The sequence below is a fragment of the Lotus japonicus genome, chromosome 1, assembly GCF_012489685.1.
Source record: "Lotus japonicus ecotype B-129 chromosome 1, LjGifu_v1.2".
Lineage (NCBI taxonomy): Eukaryota > Viridiplantae > Streptophyta > Magnoliopsida > Fabales > Fabaceae > Lotus > Lotus japonicus.
In genome coordinates this window covers 93728419-93755425 of record NC_080041.1, presented here as the reverse complement: position 1 = coordinate 93755425, position 27007 = coordinate 93728419, and the positions used below count along the sequence as shown (strand labels likewise).

Here is a 27007-nt window from a genome sequence, read left to right as displayed (position 1 = left end):
GGAAACCGTAGCTGGGTGGAAAATAAAATCCACCAGGTCATGCTTCCAAGAGTTGGACGCATGGTCAATCAAATGAGTGACCTTAAACACCCCAAGTTCAGCCATTAAATCCTGCCTACAAATAACAGGAGCCCCATTTGGTAACCATTTATCATGAAGGATATCAACCTTGCAACCATCTCCAATTCTCCAAAGTAAGGTAATAGTGAATGATACATTGATGGAGAAAGGAGAAGACCATAAACAAATCTATCTTGAATGTTGCACCTGAAATTATGGCTAGGTTTGGTGTTTGTTGTTTTTTTTTTTGTCGAGTTTGCTTTTGGCATCACGTTGTGGTGTTGTGGTTTGCCATTTTTCGAGATGACTTGTTACTCGGCTCGATTATTATTTAATAAATCATTTTCTTTTGAATAAAATGAATTAAGAAATAAATGAGATATCGGTTTCATGGAAGCCTAACCCTAAGTCGTAATTTAATGCTTGTAGATATGTATATCTATGAGTCGCTTTATTTTCTCTAACAAAAAACAATGATAAGAAAATACTACTTTGAAAGTCTTGTTTACGTGTTGGGCGTTTGGGACGAACAAACAGAGACTAATGCATAGGGACCGGGTAGCAATCGGCATAGGGCGAGTGAATTGTTGTAAGGGTTGTTGGGCCGAGACTTATAAGGCCCAAATAGCTCAATTAGGTTATTTCCTAGAGTTTCCATATACCCCTATAAAAAGGAACACTTGTACCTTAAAAAAAGGGCTTTTTGAATTTTATTACATAGGTTGCTAGACTATTACAAAACCTTACCTCCGCTAGGGTTTTGGGTCTATCACCGTCATTATTGTTTTCTATACCGAAACAATTTTCCTATAAAATTTTCTCATGCCAATTAAAAAAAGTGCGACATATAAGTTTGTTACCAATCCACACAACGTGTTTCAGGGTGACATGTCAATTTCAGTACTGGGACAATTAATTGAACAGAAGATTTTCATGGGTTAAAATGTTTTTAAAACAGCTCAAATAGAAAATATATGAAACGTAGAGTATGTCGAAGGATCAACTATTAAAAGATTCGTTAAAAAAAAAACTATTAAAAGATTAACAATATTGCTCTCACATAAACAAAAGCAGTGTTTCTCAAGTAGGAAGTAACATGTATTAATTAATATATGGTGTGGTCATGGGATATTGGTTAGTCAGGGGAGAGCAAAGATTATGATGAAGTTGGCAGAGCTAATTGAACAGAGCATAGAAGAATTAGCAGCATTGGACACCATTGATGGGGGAAGCTATACAGTTGGTGTAATGCTGTGGACGTCCCTGAAGCTGCCAATATCCTGCGTTACTATGCCGGCGCTGCCGATAAAATTCATGGAGGGGTGTGCAAAACTTCCCAGGATCTTCACTTGTAGTATACTTTAATGGAACCAGTTGGTGTAGTTGGATATCCCTTGGAATTTCACAACCATCATGTTCTTTGCTAAGGTCAGCCCTGCCTTGTCTGCTGGCTGCACCATGGTCCTCAAGCCTGCTGAGCAAACACCTTTCTCATCACTCTTTTACGCTCGTCTTGCTAAGCACTAAGCAGGTATATGGTTAATCAAATTGGATGAGTTTCTTATTAAACATTAGTTCCTTAATGGTGTTTGGTTTCACTTTTGGGATCTTAGAATCAATTATCATTGAACATAAATCACGTCACTTCCAAGTTCCAACTCACTTTTACCGTAATCAATTTTACCAAAACCAATGCTATTGAAAATCAATTCTAACAACTCTGATCCAAGCTCGCACTTAGTATTCTAATACATAAATGGTAATATAAGCTGACTGGTTTTTCTTGTTTTCCCTTTTGATCAAGGCTGGTATCCCAGATGGAGTGCTCAATGTAGTACCCGGATTTGGCTCAGTTGCTGACTTGCTGGTGCTGCAATTACCTCACATATGGACATTGATGCTGTAATTTTTGTGCCAAAACGTTCTATAGAATTGATTAAGTCGAAAGTGCATTGTATATTCCATACCAACTAGCTAGGCACTAGCAACCCATAAGGTTTTCTATGATATGTTACAGGTCAGTTTTACAGGTTCAACAGAAACATGTCGTCAAGTAATGAAGGCTGCAGCCATGAGCAACTTGAAACCTGTTTCACTCGGGGTAAATAGCCAACTTGGTCCCTGAATGTGTTAGCCGCCTTCATATTGGTCCTTAAACTTCTAAAATGTCACCCATAGTCCTTGAAAGTGGCAAAATTCATTCATGCTAGTCCCTAGGTTAAAAAAGGCAGACGGACGTTAACGGAAGTCTGACCTGGATTTTTTTTTGTCATAATTGAAGCTTACGTGGCATTTGACTGTTAGAAAAGTTTTTAAGACTTCAATCTAGTCCCTGAATTTGAAAAAAACAAAATTCTCTCCCCCTCTTCCTCTACCTCTACCTCTACCCACCACCATCACCCTCTCTCCATCTCCATCTTCTTCTTCCCACCCTCATCCCCTCCCTCTCACGCTCTCCCTCACCAAAATCACAAACTGTTTGAAATAGCTTCTTGTATCGATGATGATTGCTGCTATTGTGGTTAACAAGCTTGATCTTGTATCTTCGTGTTTGTATTATGCGCTTGACTCACAAAATTGAGTTGAAGATTCAGACCAAGGAGTGGAGGCCGATTGATAGCCAGCATATCTGCGATTTTTGGTTTGTTGGATGGTATGGTGAAGACATTGGACAATGCAGAGAGTGTAAAGTTGCAGTATCGCTCCCTTGCTAAGGTTTTGGATGATCCTTCAAAGATTGCCTCCAGCAAGACGGTACCTAACTGGGTTTAGATCTGCTGCACACCATCATCAGAATTAGGTGTGGCTGCTAATACTTCTTCACCAATATACCACTACAATTTCTCTAGTTCCACTTTTGTATTTAGAAAACTGTGCTTGTTGAGTATGTAAAAATATATGCTTTCTCATGCTTCGTGTTCGTTGAGAGTTTAATAGCTTAATTAGCAATCACCTTGTAATAGACACAGTAACAGATTTGGAAACAGCTCATCTAAAATGAGTTTTTACTTTTAAAAAAAAAATTGTCTGGGTTTGTTTTTCTGAGATTGAAGGTGCAGTAGTATGGTGGCTATGGAAATGATTTTGGAAGAGGGTTAAATTTCTGGGTTTAAGTTTATTTCTTGGTTTTGTGATTTTGGGTTGAAGGATTTTAGTTTTTGGAAGGGAAAAAGAGTTGGGGTGAGGGAGAACGTGAGAGGGAGGGGATGAGAGTGGGAAGAAGAAGATGGAGATGGAGAGAGGGTGATGGTGGTGGGGAGAGGTAGAGGAAGATGGGGGAGTGAAAAAAAAATTTCAAGTTCAAGGACTAGATTGAAGTCTTAAAAACTTTTCTAACAGTTAACTGTCACGTAAGTTTCAATAATGACAAAAAAAAATTTCAGGTCAGACTTCCGTTAACGTCTGTCTGCCTTTTTTAACCCAGGGACTAGCATGAATGAGTTTTGACACTTTCAAGGACCACGAGAGACATTTTAGAAGTTTAAGGACCAAGTTGAAGGCGGCTAACACATTCAGGGACCAAGTTGGCCATTTACCCGTTTCACTCGAATTAGGAGGCAAGTCGCCGGTCTTAATTTTTGACAATGCTGATGTAGACAAAACGGTTGAACTTTCTCTCTTTTGCATCCTACACAACAAGGTAGTTTCTTTCAAGGAAATCTTTGTCACAAGAAAAAGAACAAAGACTCGTTATACCCCAAGTAACTAACTCTAATATTCAGGGAGAAGTCTGTGTTGCATTCTCCAGAGTTTTTGTCCAGGAAGGGATATATGATGAGTTTGAGAAGAAGGTAGGGGAGAAGGCCAAAAGTTGGGTAGTGGGAGACCCTTTTGATCCTAAAGTACAGCAAGGACCCCAAGTAAGGATACTTCAAATTAGCACAAAATTTAGTATGCTTGGTTCCTTGTTTGGCGACTTCTGAGAGAGTAAAATCAATTCTGAGCGGCAATATATCATAGTCATTTTTTAGAATTGATTTCAGTTCTAAAATAAATTCTTCTAGAAGCTAAGAGATGCTTTTGCGAGTAACATAGTCAATTGAGAGATTTTACAACTTGATTTCACGACAATATCCTACAAAAGTCACTTCATTCATAAATCCATCCCAGCATAAATCACTTCACTTTCAACCCACTTGTACTAAAATCAATTCTATCAAAATCCATTTTATCCAAAATCGACTGTGAAAACATTGATCCATTTGAGCTTCCCATTGTATTCTATTTCTATCTTCATGTAGCAGCTTGCAGAAAAAGAAAAAGGTTAACATAATTCTCCTCTGCACATGGTTTTCTATGCAGACTAGTGAGGAAAAAATTGATAAAATCCTTTCCTATATTGAGCCTGGAAAGAATGAAGGAGCCACATTGTTGACTGGGGGCAAGCCAGTGGGAAACATGGGATATTACATTCAGCCTACTATCTTCACCAATGTTAAGGAGGACATGGTCACATGGTAATAGTAAAAGATGAAATATTTGGACCTGTAATGGTATAAGTTCAAGTAAGTATAAACGTTATACTCCTTTTTCTTATCACTCAATTAGTATAAAAAAAGTTAGCCGTTATAGTTAGAAAGTACAAGATTTTATGAACCTCAAATTAGAATGTGATACTTCTAAATTCCAATGTGGAACTCAAGTTTCATACCTTACAAGATGAGCGGATTTGGAAGAGATTACGGACTGGAAGCACTTCACAAGTTTCTTCAAGTAAAATCAGTTGCACCTCCTATTTACAATTCTCCATGGCTTTGACACTTTCATCTGTGCTTGTAAACACTAAAAACATACAAGTATCTTTAACTGCTTAAGTCTTATCCTTTCTTCTGGTTTCTGAACAATAAAAGTTTCTGGCGTTATCTAGTGATGATAATGAATTTTAAAAATTATCGGACCACCACAGTGAAACTCGAGATAGAATATTTGAAGATTTATAGGTAAATAAAAAAATTCAAAATTCAAAATAAAATACCAGAGAAGGAATTTGGATTCATATCAAAACTCTTATGGACGCAACCTTGATCCGAGACCGCCAGAAAAAATAGTTTTTGGGACCGAAATGCCCTGCAGTGCAGAAAATCTTACGACACAAACACAACCTGAGATAAAGAACATAGACTTCACAAAATCCATCTGCAAAAATAACCGCAAACCTTATTTCACATGCGAAACCGGTCCCTCAAGATCCCTCGGACTAATTTGCTCCCCTAAAATTTGTTGAAGGACTAATTTAGTAGTTTGCTCGATATTAAATATGCTAATAGCCTATTGAACTGAAATTTAGTTATCCTAAGCTATCAAAAGACTGAATTAGGAATTAAGAGGCTTGTGCAAAATCAACTTTATGGTTTTCCTGTTAACTGTTTACGAAGAAGTGCTATACAATGTTCAAGTCAGAAATATAATAGAAAATCACCCATATGTCTCTTGATCCAACTGCTAAAGCTTTCGGAATAGTTGGTTCATGACATAGTATAAGAGTCTCTATGACCAAATGGCGATCTTTGTTGGCTCCCTTCTATCATTCTAATAAAAAGTTGCTCAATAGTCTCTTGTGTGAGGGGCCATGTTAGAAATGTAATATTAACATCTTAAGTTCTCCACTTATCCCTGTGACAATTAATTATATCAAATTTGGTTGCCATTTCTGCACCCTGACAAAACTTGTTCAGTGCGGCAAGAGTGGCTAGTTAATCTGTACCTAATTGTAACCTTAAATCTTACTGATAAACTAATGGCAGAGTAGATGAAGGGCTGTGTCACCGGTATGTGTACATCTTCATGGCCAAGTGGGTTTACTGCAAAACAATTCAGGCAAAATGCTTACTTCATTAGCAGCTGCAATGGAAACTACTCTTTGGATTGATCTGCATTCATCTCCTCAATGTTTGCAAATTACGATTTTGCAGCACTGTTCCGATTCAAAACGCATGCAAAATCTTTTTTTGGTGGAATCCCGTAGAATCTTAGATTTTAATCGTAAAATCGTAAAATCCTATTGAATCTTACGATTCTAGTATTTTTTTAATTTTTGAAGCTGATTCCTAAAATTGGGGAAACTAGAGAGTTTTTTAACTTTGTGGAAAAAACAACCCACCACCCAGCATTTAGGGGATTTCGAAATTGAAGCTCTAATTGATTGTAGTTGCCAAATTTGAATGGTTAATTGACAAGAATTAATAACTGATTGTATATTTCGAAAAATCAACCCATGTGACCGTTTTCATGCCTCTAATTGCCTATTTAATTCACTCATAGTAGAGTGAATTGAATCACACATTCATGCTCTGTTTTCTGTAGTCTCTATCTAGGTCTCTTCTTCTTATGTTTTCTCTTCATTCTTCAACATCTTTGTTTTCCTTCATTCTTCAACGTCTCTGTTTCATCTTTTAATTTCATGTTCTAGTACTCTTATGATTTTGGATTGAGATTATGACTTATATGGATGTTAATCTGATGAATTTTTATTCCAATTTTTGTTAAATGATGTGACTTACAAGATATCAATGCTATTTTTTTGTTTTTCTATTTATGGTAGAATCTTACGATTCAATTTACGATTATACGATTATACGATTTTGAACCCCCTCTCCGATTCTACGTAGAATCTAGTTTTTCACAACATTGCATCTCCTGCTCTGTTCTGAAAGTAACAGCTTAGACCACTTGTTTACATGTTTACTAATAATTGTATAATCTTTATCTGCAAAAATCCGCATTGTTGCTTTTCTACTCCCCTGTCCTTGCATTGCTCTTCCACCATCACCTGTACATTCCTTCCTTCTCTGTAATAAAAGCTGGTTTACCCTGTATTTTTTTGGAACTTGGTGAAAGCTAGCCTTTTCTGAATAACAAATGAATATGCATTTCTCTCTCTTTATCTGTATTGGACCTCGCCGTTCATTAACTTCAGAATCTTCCTGCTCATGCATAGCCCTAAGCCTTCTTGAGTCGCCCACCGACTGTTATGAAACATGTCTTGAATCAATTCAGGAGGAAGATCTTCACCAGGGCATACCAACCTTCACATAACATGGAATAAAACAAACATTCTCAAATAGTATCCAATTGAAAATAGTATCCAGGTGAAAATTGACTATACAGAAAGTTAGGTCTAACCCAAATTCTAATATAGTATTAGAGTTTGTCCTAGATCTGTGTATTAGAATCCACCCATATATGGATGGACCACCCGCAGATGTTTATTCTAGCAAATTCTACGCTATGTCCAGTCCTGGGCGTGAAGGGTGTATTAAGAAGTCTCATTTTAACTAGAGATATGACTAATAAATCCTTATATAGGGTAGATCAACCCTCAGCTCTAAGCTAGCTTTTGGGGTAGAGTTAGACCCAACCCAAATTCTAAGACAGAAAAACACCATTCTTTTAGCACTAAACTACAAGTTGTTAAATATATATACATCTAAGAACTGGAATGATACAATGCATTTGCAACTTTATCTTCTTTTATGTAATCTCATTGAAAAATTATGTGAAATGTCAAGTGAACATATGGGATGCTAATAGTAAACCTCTTTTTATGGTCTGCCAGAGAGGCATAGGGAAGGTCTTTTCAGTAATCCACAATTTACTAGTCACTGAATGGTTAATTAAAAGGTATTGGTATCTTCCATCTTAAGGGTGAGTTCAAATGGGAAATTCAAATTTTAGAACAGCCTACATTACAATGGTTCAGAATATTCAAATACTTCATTGTCATGTTAAAACAGTATGTAAACCTGGGGTTCTTGTAAACCAAAGATGTAACTATCATTCATAAAACCTTATTCGAGTGAAAAAAGTAATGAAGTTAAGTAGTTAACATGAAGATCATGCCACTGTACCTAAATTCAGCATGGAGAAGGGTGAGCCCGTCTGAAATTTGCTTTAATTTTTGGTATACATGAATCTCTACCCAGCCATCTGGAGATGGTGCATACCGCACAACATTTGATAAGAAATCAGCCAATACTTGTTGAACTTGAATCCCCAACTGATCACCATAAACGGCCAATATTTTGATTTCTTCAGGAATATCGCGAATCAACTGTAGAATTCTTTCTCTTAGCAAGACCATTACTTGACTAACTACTTCATTTATGACATTCCCAAGCAAGAATTCTCCCCTTTCAAGCTCCAGGGACCTAACTCCAACAGGAAATAAAGACATGAATCCCGCCTTTCTCGAAGGAAAACCAAAGCAGTAAGTTTAGAAGGACATTAAATCAAATAAGCAGACTACCAAAGACCTCAAAACATGAAAGTATCAACCTACTAGCAAACCCTGGTAATTTAGGATAGAATTGATGTTTTAGATTCATTGATAGATATGATTCTCCAAGTGTACATATCCAGCCAAGAAGGCAGTATATATGTTTATCTGATTAATAAGTGCTTTGGCTGAGATAGTCTATTTAATAGAATCATAGAAGACAAGTGAAATTGATTCACAATCACATCATTGACAAACACGTAAAACATGGACCTTTGACAAACTATTGATAATCTAGGGTGTTGCTCTATTTTGTCAGATCAAAGCAAAACATCACAAAACTTCATGACATTGATTAAACATGGATAGGGACAAAGCCAATCAGAAAAAAAGAATTCTAAAAGACCTTGGATTGACTGCATTAAGTTAATTTGCACACTATTTTGCAGAATGCTAGAAAATTCTAAATGACAACATAAACTGAGACTTTTTAACCTCAGTTATAACGAACAATATCAAAAGAAAAGAAAGCTACCAATTTCTCAATTAGTTAGTTAATAAAATTGTAACATAACATACATGATTAGATCTTCATCTTGTTATGATCAGCAAGAGTATGTACCAGCATGCTTTACCTAGATTCTCGAGAACACAAGGTATTATTCAACTCGTTATTTCTTTCCATCATTAACAGACAATTGAATTCTCATGTTCTCATTCTTTATCATCAACCAGTCAGTATTATCTAATAGTATCAGGAGTAGGACTATCTTATTATATGGGGGAAAGACGATGCAGTGAACTTAATAACTAAACCAGGTTTTTTTTAGCATTTCATGAGAAGTTCATTTGAAATAAATTAATCAAGAGGAGTCTAGCCGTACACTCTTCCTAACTCATTCTCTTATTGGTTGAAATTCATGGGGGTTGCATCAAATTGAGATTTGAGAGTGACCTAGTAGACCCCACATGAATTTCAACCAATATGAGAGAGTGTGTGTTGAAAAGATAGTGTTGTTAGCATTTCTCAATAATCATATACCTTGACTGACAAGTGCGAATTTCTTACCCATTTAGCATAATATCATGCCTTCATGAATCTTATTACAACATTAGAGAAAGTCTCTTTACCTTTAGCATAACTACTAAGCAAGGGCCTAAGAATAGCTTTTACAATTCTAAATCCCTCACATGAAAAGCCTGCAAGCCATGTGTGGGGATATCAGACTCAGAAATTAAAGTTATCTAGTAATGAATGTACACACAATTTTATACTGACATTTTTGTTCCTGAACTGTTGAGCAACAAGATTGAACAGTTAGGACAACTTGGTAGCCTAATCCCATGGCAAAGTACCATTTGCTCTAAAAACAAAAGCTATTACTTTTCAATGCGATATAACTTAAATTTTATTCCTACAATTCGTCACGTTTCAAGCCTAGCAGGTTTCATATGATGGATGCCGGATTTATATAGCCAAATGTTACAACACTAACATTCACTTCCAGCACAATTTTAAGATTTTAATGATTGCTTAGAAAACTCACCCATCCTCGATACTTTCCAGATCAATGTCCCGTGTTATCTTTAACATTTGCTTCTCACAAGCAGCACTAGTCTCAAGAAACTGTTTTTGCTCCTCAGTCAAGCCTGTAGCCTCCAAAAGAGAGTTTGTAAAGCGTATCCCACTCAAGGGATTTTTTACTCCTAGCAAAGCAATTCTTCTCTTGTTGTTTCTGGACTTTCAGAGCTTGTTGAAGATCAGGACTTACAATTTGCAAAAAGCAAAAAGCCCCAATGATCTGACCATCTATGTTAACCCTCTTATTTGCAGTCAAGAAAGTTTGCACATATTTTCCATGCCGGTCAAGAAATGAAAAAGGGAATTTATCTGTATCTTGTCCACCAAGTGCATTGTGCAAGACAATCATAAACTTTGTTATAGCATCTGAACCCTTTAACTGACAGCAACTGCCAAAAACCTCTCCTACTAACAATTTTCCAATGACATCTGCACGACTTGGTTCATGATAGTTCAAGCAAACCCAAAAAGCCAAGGGAGAGTGACAAACCTGTAGGAAATGACCTTCAATACCAGTCTACAATAGAATGAACTAATGAAGCATACATCCGCAAGAGAATGAGACCAACCAAACCACTGATCACACTCAAACCCACTCAACAATGAAAAAAAGGGTAGTGAAAGCAATGTAAGCTGAATTTAGTAATTATATACTTTGGTCATGTCAGGTGTGGTTTGATTCTATTGCACACCTAGACCTGCCATGGCAAGTGACCCTGCTGAAAGTACAATAAAATAGACGCCACATCAAGAACATCACAGCTTTCTTTCCAAGATTGATAAAAGACTGTTGAAACTTAAAACAACACACCCAATTGTATGTATTATTACTATCTCCAGCAAAATAACCATCTTTTCATTTTTTAATAAACAAAACATCAACAGAGATGACAAATTAAAACAAACATTAAAAAAAACACCATTGAAGTAAACAAAACCAAGATTCATAAAATTCTATATTAGGATAAATTAAAGCTGCTTTTGTTTTGTTTATTCCATCATGTAGTCCTCCTCCTCATCTTCATCTTCATCCTCCTCACCCAGCTCAAAATCAGCCAGTAACTCCTCCAGTGGAACAGAAGGTAGCTCTTCCCCATCAGTCACAGATGCCATATCTGATGGCTGGTACTCTTTATTTTCGTACAATGATATGTTGAACCTCAGGTCAGGGTTTTCTTCCAAATCTTTTAAGAATTGTTCATATTCTGAGTTCATCTTGTCTGGGTCAGTTCTACCCTTATCATCAACCTCCATGTTGAGTGATTTAAGCTTCCATGAACGAGGCTTCCCACGTTGCTTCAGGCGCTTCTCTTCATAACTCTTCTTTACTAAAATTGCTTCAGGAAGGGGTCCTTTGAATTTGTCCAATTCAATGTCATTACAATTAGCCCCATGTAGGTCATAACCAAGAGCATAATCCCCAGGATTTAAAAGATGACCAAGATGAGTCCTAATGGAAAATCTTGTATCATTCTTTCCGAAATCGGACACACGAGCCACTTCAGCAAGAGCTAAAACATATTTTGTGCCGCCAACAGTAACCACCTCAGATGGCACAACCTCCTCCACATTCAGCACAACATACTCCACTAACTGTCTACTAGTAAGTAAAGACTTGAAGGCCCTCCAATACTTATCAGCATCTAAGAAACAGTGCCTCAAGGTAAATGGATCAAGCAGAACAATGTTGTTGGTAACCTTAGTGCAAATTACCAATGGGCCAAGATTTCCCAAACTTAGAGCAACATTATGAGGCAGACAGATTAAATCCTCACGGCAAATGGGGCTGATTTCAACAGAAAATGTAAACTTGTAATTGTATTCATTACTCTTTGTATCATGAGAAACAAGTTGCATATTATCACCATTGCTCCTTATAGGAGCTACTTTCCTTAAAAATTTCACAAACTCCTCACCATGGTTTTTGTTGGAGAAAAAGAAGTCAATGCCCTCATGCATCTGTTTTATCCTTATAGCCCTGGCCGCAGCACCATGCTTGAGAATCAGCTGCTCCAAATAAAAGAAGGTTCGGCGATGCGAAACGTGTTGCCTAAGTTGCACAGCAGCAATCCACTGATCAGGATTAGCCGCCACCCTGGTGCAAGAATCGCACATATGTTCCTGCTGAACATACTAGACGATATAAGACTGTTCGAGAATCGCCCCATTCAGAACCTCCTTCTGAACCTTGACATGAACCTTAATCCTCTTGGAGTGAGGCTCAGTCCAGATGAAACGAGCATCCACCATCCTCACTTTTTTGGTACTCAACTTCTTCTGGAACATGTTCAAGCAGAATTTGAGCAGCTCCTTGGATTCCAATTGAAGATGTTTGATCCAAGTTTTCTGTTGCTGCAAGTAACTATCACACTCAGGGCAGTGAAAGATTTTAATACGCTTCAGGAGCCCCTCTGTGATGTCCTCTTGGGAGGATAAACACTTGACACACATGTTGGCAGCGTTGGGTTGCATGGGAATTCCACATATGCAACACAAAACACTGCTGATTGTTTGGTGAACAGTGAACATTCCAGCTTCAATCTCCATGGCTGATGAACCTAACATCATGGTGATTGAAAAACAAGACACTGAATTTCCCACCCTGTTCCAAAACAGAAAAAATTACTTGATATTGGAAAATTTACCATCAGCAATCCGCCAAGACAATTATGTGTGTTGATATGATATGCATGCCAAAAATATACCAAAGAGCAAACAAAAATGAAAAGCAGAGCAAGAATGACTCAATCACAAGAAGGGCACATATAAGTGTAAATCAGTGTAATATATTGATAAAATAGAGATTCAACCTTGTTTACAACAACTTAAATATCTTATCATGAACTTGGCAGTCCCATAATTTAGATTTCTATGAATAATATATAACCAGCAGCAATTGAGATGCTTAAAATATAAGTAACGACACACACATTAATCAGGTGAGGAACTTGAATTGCTGAGTGAACAAATTCATGTGTCATTACAAGTTAAAATATGTGATGCATATGCTAAGAAAAAATCAAACTCGGTTACTTCCATTGATAATTCAAGGATCAAGGTTTCACATAAATCAATGGAATCAAAGCTTTTACCTGTAAAATCAAGCCAGGGCTGTGTGGGCCGGTGGACTGTGGTGGCTCTGCGAAACAGAGGTGTGGTAGGTGCGGTGCGTGTGGGCGCGCCGCCGGGGCTGCGCCGCTGCGTTCGGCGTGAGGGCTGGCAGCGGCGGCCGTGGAGTCGGTTTGAAACAGAGGGATTTTTGCGGCTGAGAGAGGAAGGAGGTGAGTGAGAAAGTTTTTACGTTTTTTTTTTATTTTGACTGAGGGATGGACCAGGCTTAACAAACAAAAAAACACCATTTTTTTTCTCTACGGCCCAAATAATTTTTTTTGCGGGCCATAAATCCGCCCCTAATGTCCTTTTTAAATATTTGATAAAGTGATTTTCTTAGTAAATAAGAGTTGAAACAAAGGCACAGAAGTATCACTTAAGTTGGTCCATATCTCATTGACCAAAAAAAAAAAAGTTGGTCCATATCTCTATTTTGTTTTTGTGTGTGCTTATTTCAGTAAACATGTCGTACGTGAAGACAATTAGGGAAGCTTACCCTCTTAGTTCTGCTGCTACCTTGACCAAATGTTTCCCTTTGAGTACATATTGGAGTTCCGATTCGGGTTCAATGGGTCTTTCAAAACGAGGGGTCTTCTTGTGAAGTTTTGGGTCATGAGAATGAGGAAACCACCATTCTACCCATGAATATGAATAATGATCTTACTTGATGAAACCACCATTCTACTACCATAATTGCAAGAAACAAACTCATATGTGAGATATGCACGTCTTCATTGCTCAATATAAATGTTGGCACTCAAAAATAGGGGAAAATACGGCTAAATAAGTATGAGTTGTTAATGAGTTAATTTGGACTATCCGAAATTAGCGGCCAGGTAGTTAGCCGTTTTGGATCGGCTGTCAGTTAGTCGTTAGCTTAATTAGCCGTCAGTCGATGTGAGCCTTGAAATGTGGAAGGTGGTTGACCTAAGTCCGTTATCTGAGTAAAATCCCTTGATAAACCACGTGCTACAAGAAATTATGTAGTTTTGTTGTAAAAAATAAGTTCCTACTTTTAAGGAAGGAATTATGCTTGGGGTGCAGCTGCATTAGCCTTTCTGCATGATCATCTTAAGGATGCTAGTAGGGACATCACCAACAGTTATGGAGGGTTCTTGAATTTGTTTCAGGTTTATTACATTTTGTTTGTTGATTTCTCTTAAATTAACATTTTTCCTTTAGTAAGTATAATTACTTTTGTTTGATTACAGGCCTGGATCTTTGAGCATTTTCCTACCTACATTGAGGCCATGCCGAGGGTTATGCGATGGAAATCAAAGAAGGGGAATATGTTCATCCACCTGAAGAGGATTGCCTTGGATGATCTTTCTGCAGGCTCCGTCATCTGGGCACCCTACACCAGCCACAGGCAGCACATGTTGTTTTACCCGGTTAGCCTTTGTAGCGGGTTCATCCGCCACTTTGGCATGATACACCCTCTCTTGTAGGAGGGAGTTTTGAGGTAGTTTTGGTTTGTGCCGACTGGTCCTAATCTACCACCCTTTGATAAACACACATGTGAGGATGTTGATGAGAAGTTTGGAGATTTTGCTAGGCACACGGTTAAAGGGGCACTCTCCAAATACCCATCTCAAGCATTTGGCGATTACTTGAGGAGGTATATGGGAGTCTTCCACTCCATAGTGGTTCCTCCAGAGACTAGGGATGATGGTGCATCGACTCCAGGGGTGAGTCTTTTTTCTTTGTGATGCAAATACGTTAAATGGATTTAGTATAACACTTATATTGAATTGCTCTACATTTTATCAGCGTGTTCTTGAGAAATTTAGAACATGGTTCTTAATAACCGTGAACCTTGATGAGTCAGGATATCATGAAAGAACGAGGATATGGGAGGCAAACCTGAACATGCACGCCATCATACAACAGGTTGTGCATGATGAGGGTGAGAGTGACAATGGCGGTGGCGGTGGCAGGAAGAGGAAAAAGAGGAAGGAAGACTCACCTAGCTCAAGGGGTGGAAGACATTAGGATATGTTTGTAATTATGTTTGTTTTGTGGATTATGTGTATGGTGTACGAATGTTTTAGTTTGTAATTGTGGGTGTTTGGACTTTGGTTGATGGTTGTTTTAGCTTTGTGTATGAAAGTTTGTATTAGTTATGTTTGTTTCATATATTAATGTTCAGTTCATGGCTTAGTTTTTTTTCCCGCAGTTCGCAGGCATGTCGCACTTTCAAGTGTGTAGGTAACGCACTTCTAAGTGTGTAGATAACACACTTAGAAAAAGTGTTATGTACGCACTGCTAAGTGCATTACATACGCGCTTGAAAGTGGGATGGTAACGCACTTAAAAGCCCAAACGAGCACAAATGCATGCAATTTTACATACAATCTAAATTAGCAAGTTTTTCATATCTGTCATCTCTTGAGATTGTTGATCCAGACAAGATGTTGTTACATTATGCCATACACATGTTATGACAATTAACTCCCTCCTCAAATGTTATCCTCTTGATCATTTCTCCAGAACTGACATTAGTCTCCTAGCTCCTGAGATTGTTGATTCAAGCAAGTTGTTGTTGCCTTAAGGACACAACCTGTTGAACCACCTTGTTTAGAGTGAACCTTGGCAAGTTTGTTATATCTGAAAAGGGATACTCAAGACCTACGATAGCAAGTTTCATATCTGAATCAAAATATCCAACATCAAATATGACTTGCTAATGTTGGGAATGAAATTCAAGGAACCCAACCCCATGCATTATACCCAAGGAAGAAGAAAGTAGAAGAAATTATAGTAGAATTGTGTGAGAAAGAGAAACACATAAACCTCTATATATAGCATCTGATGAAGCATATGAATTAACCGTCAAAATAATGTTTAACATATGTATTTATTGGAAATTGAGAGTTTCAGAAATTGAACTTGATAGTGGTTGTGCAAGCGAAAAAATTTAAGGGTCTCTTTAGTCTTTTTTTCAAAATTAAGGAGTGTATGAATAGATGTATATTAGAAATTGGGAGGCTTATACTCAACCATAAAAGCTAGCTCAAGAGTTAAGGTTTGCACTACCTTTATAAATATTATCTATGCTCTATCTCTAAGCAGTGTGAGATTTCTAACATGATGACAATCAATGTTCTGAAAACTGGACCGGACCGGTTGGTTCGACCGATCAGACCGGGAACCGGACATCCCATCGGTCCTGAACACTGCTAAAACCGGGGTACTATCAAACCGGTCAAAACCCGTCAAAACCGGTAAAAACCGGTAAAATCGGCGATTATGTGGTTCAACCGGTTAGTTAAAAAATTTATTTTTCCAATCAGACTTGTCCGTATCTGCTCTGATTTCAAGCTGGTACCCCCTTGATTTTCGCATTCCAGTCATTAATATTGGGTGTTTCCATAAAAGACTGCTGTGAACATTTATTATTATTTTGAAATAGAGCATTTACCTAGTTTCAAAAAAAGAAATAGAGCATTTACTACTACTTACTCCATTGACTAAAAAAACAAAAAGAATATAAGCATATTGTAAGATTGTGCAACGATTGTAAAAAAAAATGCAATGTAATACTTTGAAATGTAATGGAATCATCACCTAGGTAGTTTAAAAAAAAACCTAGGTGGGGCTCGCTATCATTTACGAAGTTCTATTTTTTTTAAACATAACTTTAGTATTTAAATTGTCATATTTATTATATTAAAAAACTTGTCAAATTATTTTCAAAAAAAAAACTTGTCAAATTAAGTGGTACTATATATATATATATAGTAGATGTGACCCAAAAAGTGTTATATATAGTATATATTATATTTTTAATAGTATTAATAATAAATATTTATTTTTTAAATACTATTTAAATATAACCGGTTGGACCCCGGTTTGATCCCGATTGAATCTTTAAACCTTAAATCAGTGTCTTTACCGGTTTAGTGACCGGTCCGATTTTCAGAACATTGGTGACAATAACAATCCATTGATAGAACCAACCTGTTTGGAATTCTACTCTGACAGCTGGTGTGATCCCATTGTTGATTGTTCCTAGCATGTATGGCACGGTGGTCTAATGGGGGAAACTGAAAGTAAAAGGAACTAGAAGGTCTAGAAAAGTATTTGCAATTTGGATTGGGAAGTAAGAAACGCGTTTGGTTTGGTTTGAAATTAATTAATTTTTTATTTATTGATAAATACTAGGAAAGAGTTGAAAATTTAGTTGTGACTTGTGAGGAATAGGAAAAGAGAAAGAATGAAGAAAAACGGGGAAGAGGTAGCGGTGGGAGTGCCGGTGGGAGGGATGCCGCCTAAGGCGGTGGTCGGAGATCCCAAGGCCATGGGCATCCCTATCCAGCAAACAATTTACAGGGACACTCCTGCTCCCTTCAACTGCCATTTTTGTGGTAACACCGGTCTCACTAATGTCAGGTATTAATGTTATTAAATTTCTAATTTCCATTTCATTATGTTCATTGCTCTGATCAAATCATGTTTTTTTTTTTGAACTTCTAATCATGTTAATTAGGCGTGTATGCAAGATAACAAATATATTGTTTTGTTTGTTCATTTATCTTGTGCTATCTCTGGCTGTATGTGTGGGTAAAATTGGCTCTTTATATGTGAATTAGTAGGTAGTTGGAAAAGATGATCTTGCTTGAGGTTTATGCGTGAGAGTCAGAGAGCATACACTAAAGTTGGTGTAATTCATGTTTTCAATCTTTAGGTTGTGTAAGAAGGATTTATGGTTGTAGGAGAATGGAGGGGAGGAGAGGGTTTGTTTTTAATTTATCATGTTTTGTTCAAATTTTAGGAGGGGAGAGAGGAAGGGACCAAAACCCCTCATAACTCAATTTTGTGTCTTCTCCAAAAATATCCTCATCTGCTTTCAATGCTACTAGTTCAGATACCGCGGGATGGGATTTTTGGTGTGACGTTGTCATGGCAGGTCCCAGTTTAACCATTCTGGTGAATGAACAACACCTACGTTTCACTGTTCCAGGTCCTAAAGGCTTTTATGTTTTATTTTTATTTTTATGAGAAGCTAAAGAATGCATTGAATGAGAAATAAAAGGGGTACATCAACCCAATGCAACATAGAGTCAGAGATGAGACAGGGAAAAAAAAGAGAAAAAAGAAAAAGAAAAAATCAGAGGCAGCTGCTAGAATACCACAGAAGCAAAATGAACATTGTAATTCTTGTTACACCCCCAATAAACAGAACCAAGATATGGGCGTATGGCCATTTAGTAAAGCCCCCCAAAACATGACAGTACCCAACCTGTTATTCTCTACCATATTCTAGAAAGACCTGATCAAACAAATTGCTTATGCCTTCACCTATATGCCAGCAACAAAATGCTCACCGCCACCAAGTTGTTTTGCCCTTTCATTCATTGATTGAAACAGCCTAGCCACCAATTTGTTTTGCCCTTTCATTCACTGATTGAAACAGCGTAGCTACCAAATTGTTTTGCCCTTTCATTCACTGAATGAAACAGCCTAGGACACATTCAACGAGAGTTGAACAACACCACCTGCTGCATTGTTCCTCAATAGTCACAGACACTTTTTGATCTTTTTCATACACGAACATTAATACCAGAAGAACCTTCAATGCACTTCTCATTAAACCAATTTCTTCTGCAGAAATGTTAATACTGACAGGAGAGGTTATAACCAATGAAGTAAATGTATTTTAAAATAAGGGTCATTGAAGTAACCAAACACACAATATTATTTAAAAACTCTCCCCTTCCTTCCCCTCCCCTCTTTTGAACCAAACATGATGCACTCTGAGGCACAGCTAGCAAAGCTCAACAACACAATATAAATAGTTGAGAAGGGCAAATTTTATTTTGTTTGCAATTTGATAGTTAATGCCCATCACCAATACTTGAGGGAGAGCAGGAGACTCAAGAGAGAGAGAGTTATCAAGAAGAGAAAGAAAAAACAGTTGGATATTTTTATACTTTTGGATTATATTGTGCTTAGGTTATACATGCATTAAGTATTTTTATGCTGTCTTATCCTTTACTTTTTTTTGCAAACAAAGTTCACCTTTAGAGGCACTGGCTTGAGTCTCTTGATGACCAGTAAATTGGGATTGATAAGCATGAGTAGAATTATGCAATTCTTTTTATTTTTAAAACTTGTCTCTCTTTATTTATTCTTTACGTTATGTATGTTCTTTTTGCTTTCCAATATAAGTTGAGTGTGTATAACATGAAAGAGAATCCCACAGCTTTGCCCATTTAGAATTTTACAAGTTTTTGTACTTTTAAACTTGATTGAGTTGGTTTTCTTATGAATTTATTTTGTTTTATCTGAAACACAGATCAAAACCCAGTCTGGCAGCATTTGTTGGATGCTTGATGCCAATGATGCTTGGAGTTTGCTTTCTTTGTCCTTCAATGGACTGCCTCTGGCACAAATATCACTACTGTCCAGAATGCCATGAAAAGGTAGTATCATTGTAATTCATCCAATAAGACTGTCTCTTGCATGAATATCGCTAATGTAAATGTTAAATTGCAACTTAACGTCATCATTGTTATGTTCGTGTATAGGTTGCTGATTTTGAGAAATCAGACCCCTGTGCTGTGATGGATCCACCACATTGGACGCAGGAGAGCTATGCTTTGTCTGGATAGTATGAAAATTGTATTACTGGAATTTGGGGCATTGTCTGAAAGTTGTAACTTTGGATGTGCATTATTCATTGTTAAGTTTCGTAACAATTACCTGTTACATGTGCATGCGACAAAGAGAAGAATGCTAGTTGCTTTCTGCTCTTGAAATTGATATGGACTTTTGTTATCTAATTTTACATCTGTTGTATAGCAGCAATATACTCATGTTTAGTTGAGTGAGAATTGCAGGTATATACTATCAGCATGGTTTGTTTCTGCCTTGGTTGTCTTGTTTGAAGTTAAATAAGGAAATAGTTGGATTGAATTGTTTATTTTGGTGCTGAGGAGATATTCAACCTCTCATATTCCTACTACAATTTTCGTGTTAATTTTACTGAAAAGATTGGATGTGTCTGTGATAATGCTCAAGTTTTTTTTTTTTTGATAAGCTGATAATGCTCAAGTATAGCGACGAGAATTTAGCTCTTTCATGTAGTTTGTTTCCCCCTTCCAAGGCAAGCTGTTTCACTTCTAGAACCGAATTTTTTTTTTGTGGTATTAAAGGCAAAAGAATGGTTTTGCATCCCTCCCCTGTTGTGCTTTTTACTAGGGATCTATCCGTCACTAAGTTAATATATGGAGCTGATTTTGTAACCTTTCTCTCATTTTAATGGGGTGCTTCGTGCTCCAAAAAAAATGGGATGGTCAAATGAAGAACTTGCATGTTTGACATCATGCAGAGAATTATACATGAATGAATTGATGATTCTGAATATATAGAGTATTCCTACACAATTATTTCAGGGAATTCTTTTTTATTTCAAGACTTCATTGGCAAGCTTGATTCAAGCTTTTCTCTTAAGCAACTTGGTTCCCTCAATTATTTGATGGGCATTGAGGTGAAATCTGCTTCTCGTGGTGCCCTTCTTACTCAACAGAAGTATATTCGGGATCTTTTGAGTTAAATTGCCTTTTAATCCTAAGTGGATAAAAATTTCACATTTTATCACTTATCTTAAATATCATTAGTCTATCTAGAACTAGTGTGATTTAATTCAAACTTTATCTAGCATCATTTAGAGCATCTCCAATGCAAGGTTCTTAGTTCTTATTTTAGAGTTAAGAACTAAGAACTAAGAATTTTACCATTGGAGGTGCTGACATTGACTCCTTAGTTCTTAAAAATAAGAACTCAGTTCTTATATAAGGAGTTTTGTTTTTTGAGTTCTTAGCTTAAAATATTAATTATTTCTCTCTCATTCAAATTACTTTATGAGTTTTGTTTTATTACTTTATGAAAATAAAAAATATAAATAATGTGGTTGGTGGGACCAAATGAATAGTGGTAAGAACTAAGAGCAACTCCAACGCTGGTTTCTTAACCCAGCTGGAGTTGCTAAGAAACGTTTCTTATTTTGTGGCTGCATTGGAGTTTGCCTACTTGGCAGTTTTGGTTTCTTAACAATAGTGCAGAGTTCCTTGCTGCTTTTTGATTTCTTAGATTAAAATAATATTAACTTCTCTCACTTCCATCAACTGAATTCAGAGGGAAAAACAACAGAAGATGAAATATGAACAAAAATTCCAGAACAGAAGATGAAATTTATAACCGAATAATTACAGAAGATGAAATTTATAACCAAAACTCAACACTGTATAGATTTTTTTGAACAAAAGCTGAAATTTTTACATGAGAAAAAAGGAAAAAAAAAAACAGAAGCTTGAGTCTTGGGTCTTGACTGTAGAATGACGGTGGTGGAAGAACAGAAGCTCTGATTCGTCGTTTTGCTCCGATCTGGAAGGGAGATGAGAGGGTTTCAGAAGAAGAGTAACAAGAACAGAAGAAAAGCAACAAAATCAACACTGACATACCTCAGATCACCTCAGTTTGCCTTGCATGTGTGAAAAGGAACCTCCTTTGCAAGATTGAAGACCTTCAGAGGTTGAAAAACAGGGGTGGTGACGGCCGGAGATGGTTGGATCGTGGTGGGTTGGGGCCCTGATGGTGGAATCGAGGCGGGTTGTGCTAGAGAGAGCGAGAGAGAGAGAGAGAGAGAGAGAGAGAGAGAGAGAGAGAGAGAGAGAGAGAGAGGAGAGAGAGGGGTGGAGATGGTCAGAGAAGGGTGGAGGTCGCCGGAGATTACAGAGGAAGAAGAGAGCGTGAGAGGAAGGTGAGTGTTGACGGCTAGGGTTTGAAGCAGGGAAAGAAGGAAATTTTATATAGGTGGTGACCGGTTCAGCCGGTTATCCAGCCGTTAGGACCGGCTCTAGATCGGTTTTGACCGGCTGGAGCCGGTTTTTAGGTCATTTAGGCCCTTTTTGACCGGTTTTTTGCCATTTGGGCTCCTCTGATCAGCCCACTTTTAATAAAAATAACTTTCAGCCCAATTATTAATATTTAATTATAGTATTAAGAAAATTAAAAGAAAATAATTAAATTTTTGATTTAGTATTAAATTTTAAATCTAAATTGGGTGAAAATAAATATTATAAATTTATGTTGTATGGTGGGACACGGGTGAGACCCCTCAAATAGTAATTTAAGAAACCATGGGTTGGAGCAAAATCTGGTTCAGTTCCTTATGAGTTCCTTAAGGCTGATGTGTCAGTATGGGTCCACATGAATAGTGCAGAATAATGCTAAATAGTGTGTAAGAAACCAAATAAGAAACTTTGGCATTGGAGTTGCTCTAAGAACTAAGAACTCATGGTTGGAGCAAAATTGTTTGAGAGTTGCTTAAACACATGTGGCAATACGGACCCACATGAATAGTGCTAAAAACTAAAGAAATAAGAACTAGCATTAGAGATGCTCTTATACACCTAAAAAATTAAATATATAAGACTTGGTTTGACTTGGTAAAGAAAATTAAAAAAAGGCTTAAATACTCTCTTAGTCCCTGAAATTGTAAAGGGAATCAAACCTAATCCTTGTAAAATTTTCGCATCAAATTGGGTCCCTACAATTATTTTTTTAATCTAATTGGGTCCAAAGTGTGTCTCGATCTAATGTGGCTTGTTTTTTATCCCACTCAGCTTTTCCACGTAGCTTTTTCTTTTTCTTTTAATTCCAACTCATCATATAACAAATCATAAACAAAAATCATTACTTTCAAACCCATTCATTACGTTCTAAAAAAACTCAGTAATCTCTCCACCCTCCATCAAAGTAACCCTTCTTCACCACAATCCCAGGAAAATTGAAAACCCCAACCTTTCTGAAGAAAGAGAAAAAAGGGGAAGTAAATATCAGGGGCAGCGTTCACAGAGAGTAAAGAAAGAGGGAAGAAGAGACAAGAGGGGAAGAACAAAGGGAGGCGACGAGACGAAGGCCCGATCTACTTTGTTGGTGCTTCCATGACCCACCCATAACTCGATATGGGTTCTGCTTCTCTTTCTTCCTCAAAGAGAAGAAGGTAATCGGTGGCTTGGAAGTTGAACATGTCGTCCCAAGGAGGAACCAGAACATCCATTGTTGTTTCATCGAACAGGGATGTCGTTTCACCATGCCTTTGGCACTCTCTGAACAGAACCCCTGAAACTGAAAAGGAGGTTTTGTGGTTCCTCCTCCATCGCTCTCTAAAACTCGAAAGTTGCAACGAGCGTGAAAGGAGGGAGAGGAGAAAGAGAGGGAAGAGAAAGATTTTGTGTTTAGGGTTAAGAGATGGAGATGAAACAATGGTTTCGAGCTGGGTGTCAGATCCAAATTGGGGTTTCTCTTCCTCTGTCATATGGGTTTCAAATTCAGATTGAGGACCCAGAACGTGTCTCTTCACCTATGCTTCCTCTTCCTTCCTTCGACTTCAAATCAAAGAAATCGTTGATGCTAGATTTGGGAAAAAATAGAACCCAGGAATTTAATCTGTGTTAATGAGGTTTTGGGAAATTAGAACTCAGGGATTTTTTCTGTCAAATCGTTGATTAGGTTTTTTTTAAGATTAGGTTAGGTTTTTTTTTTCTTCTTCAGATTAGATTAGATTTTTTTTTATGATGATTTGGAATTAAAAAAAAAAAGAATAACAATTAATTATATTTAAAAAGAAAAATAAAAGCCACGTGGAAAAGCTGAGTGGGATAAAAAACAAGCCATATCAGACTCTGACACACTTTGGACCCAATTAGATTAAAAAAATAATTTTAGGGACCTAATTTGATGTGAAAATTTTACGAGTACCAGATTTGATTCCCTTTACAATTTCAGGGACCAAGAGAGTATTTAAGCCTTAAAAAAAAGTAAAACAAATCTCCGTGATCGTCATTAAAAATAAATAAATAAATCCTAGTGCGAAAAGTCTCACACATTTCGATGTAACTGGATTGTCCTATTCTTTGGGTAACTAAATTATTTTGGGCCTACCTACGGTACGAGGCCATGCTTGTTTGAAAATAGCATATCACCTCACAAATAGGTTCGGATCCAAATCCACTTCACTCCCAATCAGAGAGTGAGTGTGTGTGCAAGAAGAAGAAGAAGAAGAAGAAGAAGAAGATATGGTTGGACCAGTGAGACCTCAATTTGTTCTGTTTGGTTCTTCCATTGTTCAGTTCGGTTATGCCAAAGAAGGTTGGGTTTCTATTCTTTCACACTTGTATGCTCGTAAGGTACGTCACGCACGCACTCCATTTCTTCTTCTCAATTTGTACTCAATTGTGGTGAATCCATGAAAGATAATGACTAGTATGATCGTAATTACAGAATGGCTTGGTCAAATTTTTGATAAGGCTTATGTTTGATCTACAACAACAACATTGTATGCAATGTGACGTGTCCTTATTTTGGTGGGGGGGGGGGGGGGGGGGAGTAAATCCTATGATGGTGAATGAGTAATGAGTTTAATTTATCATGACAGGCAGATATAGTTCTGCGAGGATACTCGGGTTGGAATTCAAGGCGCGCTCTGCAGGTTCTGGAAACAATTTTTCCTAAGGTATTGTGAACCTTAGTGTTAAGCCCCTGTCAGTCAAAGTCATTTTCAGCATCTTTTTGTTTTTGTGTGGTCATTGAGTAACAAGTAGTTCCTGTAATGCTTACTTGTAAATGCTTTCTTTTTCAATGGAAACTTTCAACTTTGATTTCTCCATTCAGATAGATCCTTTTGCATCTCTCTCAATCTGAGATCGGAGTTGTGTAAGAATGTAAAAAAATGTCCAAGTTTCACTTTGTCTTAGCTCATGGTCCTTGAGATTTTCTCACCAGTTAGATATAAAATCAATGGAAAATTGAGGGCGATTTGGATGGAGAGCATTCAAATTCACAAACTTTTTACTTTTTTATCCTATGTAATACTGCAGGTTAGAGAAACCATATTGAATAATGATATTAAATTTTATGCAAAGAGCTTCTTAATTATCAGAATCTGTAGGTTGCACATTTTTTCCCATTTAGATTCAGGGTTGCAAGACGTGATTACTTGATTTTTGCTCAGACTAATAAAATACGGAATCACCCTGTTGCTCTGTCATCTTTAACATAGAATGCCACTGAGCAACCATCGTTGGTAATTGTCTACTTTGGCGGTAATGATTCTATTCTTCCACATCCAAGTGGCCTTGGTCAACATGTTCCTCTCCAAGAATACATCGAAAATATGAGGAAGATTGCTATCCATCTCAAGGTAAAATTTCACAGTTCACACTATGGTCACACATTCTACCTTAGTTACTAGTATTTTAAAGAAATCTGTCACCCTTCAAGTATTAATTTGTTGTTCACTAGTAGTAGTAGCAGTATATTCATCTTTTTACCTCTTATATTATTACTGCATAGTTTGACACAAATCCTAATGATTGACAGAGCCTCTCAAAGAAGACTCGCCTTATATTTCTCAGTGCTCCTGCCGTCAATGAGACACAAATTTATGGAAACAGGTTTTGACCACACAAAATTGCTATTTGATTATTATAATTTAAAAAACAAGAAATTGATTCTTGCACTTATGCCGACACTAAGACTACTTGGTTACTGGTACATAGAACTTCTGAACTATAGTTTTTGTTTTATATAAATAAAACCAGTACCTGAGTCATGTTAGTACTTCAGAATTGAGCTTAGCTTGAGTTAGGCTGATTTCTGAAAATAGAAATCTTGAGCTGGAAAACAATAGCAACACGCCCCCCTACACCCCTCCAAACTCATGCTGAAAATTAAATTTTATTTAGAATGATAGAACAACTAGGATCAGACATAGTTGTAGAGGAAAATTTTAGAATAAATTGGACTTGACTCAACACCAAAACCTAGCTCAAGGGGAAGCATTTCCCAAAGCACTATGAGGACTTAAAGGTGTACTTTTGTCATATGCACATACTGCTCATATCTTAGACTAGACATCTAGAATATATGATTTGCAGGACGGGACATTTGCCGGTGAACCAACATCTAGACCTTAGGTTCTGATATTATATTATCACCTGAAACCAAATCAAATGATTTTGTATTTAACAGTACTACCATATAATTTCAAAAGAGGGGATCTGTTGGTTTACTAAAACTATTAACAATCTTAAATGTCTTTCAAAAAAAATTAACAATCTTAAATGATCAAATGTCAAACTGATTAATAAATTTTGGAACTTGCAGTGGTGTACAGAAGAGGTCAAGGAATAATGAATCGTGTCGAATATATTCAGAAGCATGTTTGGAGCTATGCCGGGAGATGAATATCAAGGCCATTGATCTGTGGTCTGCAATCCAGAAAAGGGAAGACTGGCTAGATGTTTGCTTCACGTGAGTATGATCCCTTATTATATCCCTTAAATGAAATGGTTCAAAGGTTCCTATCCTTCATTTGATTAATTGGGAATGTTTGATAGGGATGGGGTTCATCTGTCAGCTGAGGGGAGTAAGATAGTTGCAAAAGAGATACTGAAGGTCCTCAAAGAAGCAGAATGGGAACCTAGCCTGCACTGGAAGTCAATGCCATTTGAATTTGGAGAAGATTCACCCTATGATCCAATTGGCCCTGATGGAATCACAACTATAAATGTCTCCAGCAACTTGACCTTCGGGGAAAATTCAGAAGATTGGGAGTAGATTTATGTGCATTTGAAAACTATAGACAGGCCCTTATTCATTGGATTCTTAGGGAACAATTACTAAAGACCAGGAATATTTAGAAAGGTGCCTAAGAAAGAGAACTTACATATGATTGATTCATTTGATTGTGGGGGTTGTGGCTGAAGATTGTTACCATCGTGTGAAAACTAGGTAAGGGACATGCTCATGGTTATCTAAAACTTGGTTTGAATGTTGAACTGGAAATAGCTTTTAACCTTTTATATTTAAGAACTGGTGTGGTCTACATTGATTAAGCCAGTGTTCACCAAAAACAAGATATTTGGCAAAGATGATTGGATTAAAAACCCGACAAAATTATGCTATTTGAAGAGGGGGGAAAAAGAAGTTTGTGTTTTTTGTCTGACATGTTACCACCGGAGACATCCAAT

At 37.1% G+C, this 27007-nt stretch overlaps 2 protein-coding genes and 2 pseudogenes across 2 annotated transcripts; 3 read left to right on the top strand and 1 right to left on the bottom strand.

The window, feature by feature from the left end:
• The first annotated feature begins 153 nt into the window (after positions 1-153).
• LOC130712561 (aldehyde dehydrogenase family 2 member C4-like) lies at positions 154-5341 on the top strand (annotated as a pseudogene).
• A 1169-nt stretch (positions 5342-6510) lies between these two features.
• LOC130727942 (uncharacterized) lies at positions 6511-13151 on the bottom strand (annotated as a pseudogene).
• A 3865-nt stretch (positions 13152-17016) lies between these two features.
• LOC130727941 (GSH-induced LITAF domain protein) lies at positions 17017-19893 on the top strand. Its single transcript, XM_057579254.1, has 3 exons — positions 17017-17360; positions 19267-19393; positions 19499-19893. Exons 1-3 carry the CDS (start codon positions 17185-17187, stop codon positions 19580-19582), a joined length of 387 nt encoding a protein of 128 aa, XP_057435237.1. The 5' UTR covers positions 17017-17184; the 3' UTR covers positions 19583-19893.
• A 4048-nt stretch (positions 19894-23941) lies between these two features.
• Positions 23942-26893, top strand: LOC130727940 (GDSL esterase/lipase WDL1-like). Its single transcript, XM_057579253.1, has 6 exons — positions 23942-24163; positions 24412-24489; positions 25036-25176; positions 25356-25429; positions 26142-26288; positions 26375-26893. Exons 1-6 carry the CDS (start codon positions 24053-24055, stop codon positions 26592-26594), a joined length of 771 nt encoding a protein of 256 aa, XP_057435236.1. The 5' UTR covers positions 23942-24052; the 3' UTR covers positions 26595-26893.
• The last annotated feature ends 114 nt before the right edge of the window (positions 26894-27007 follow it).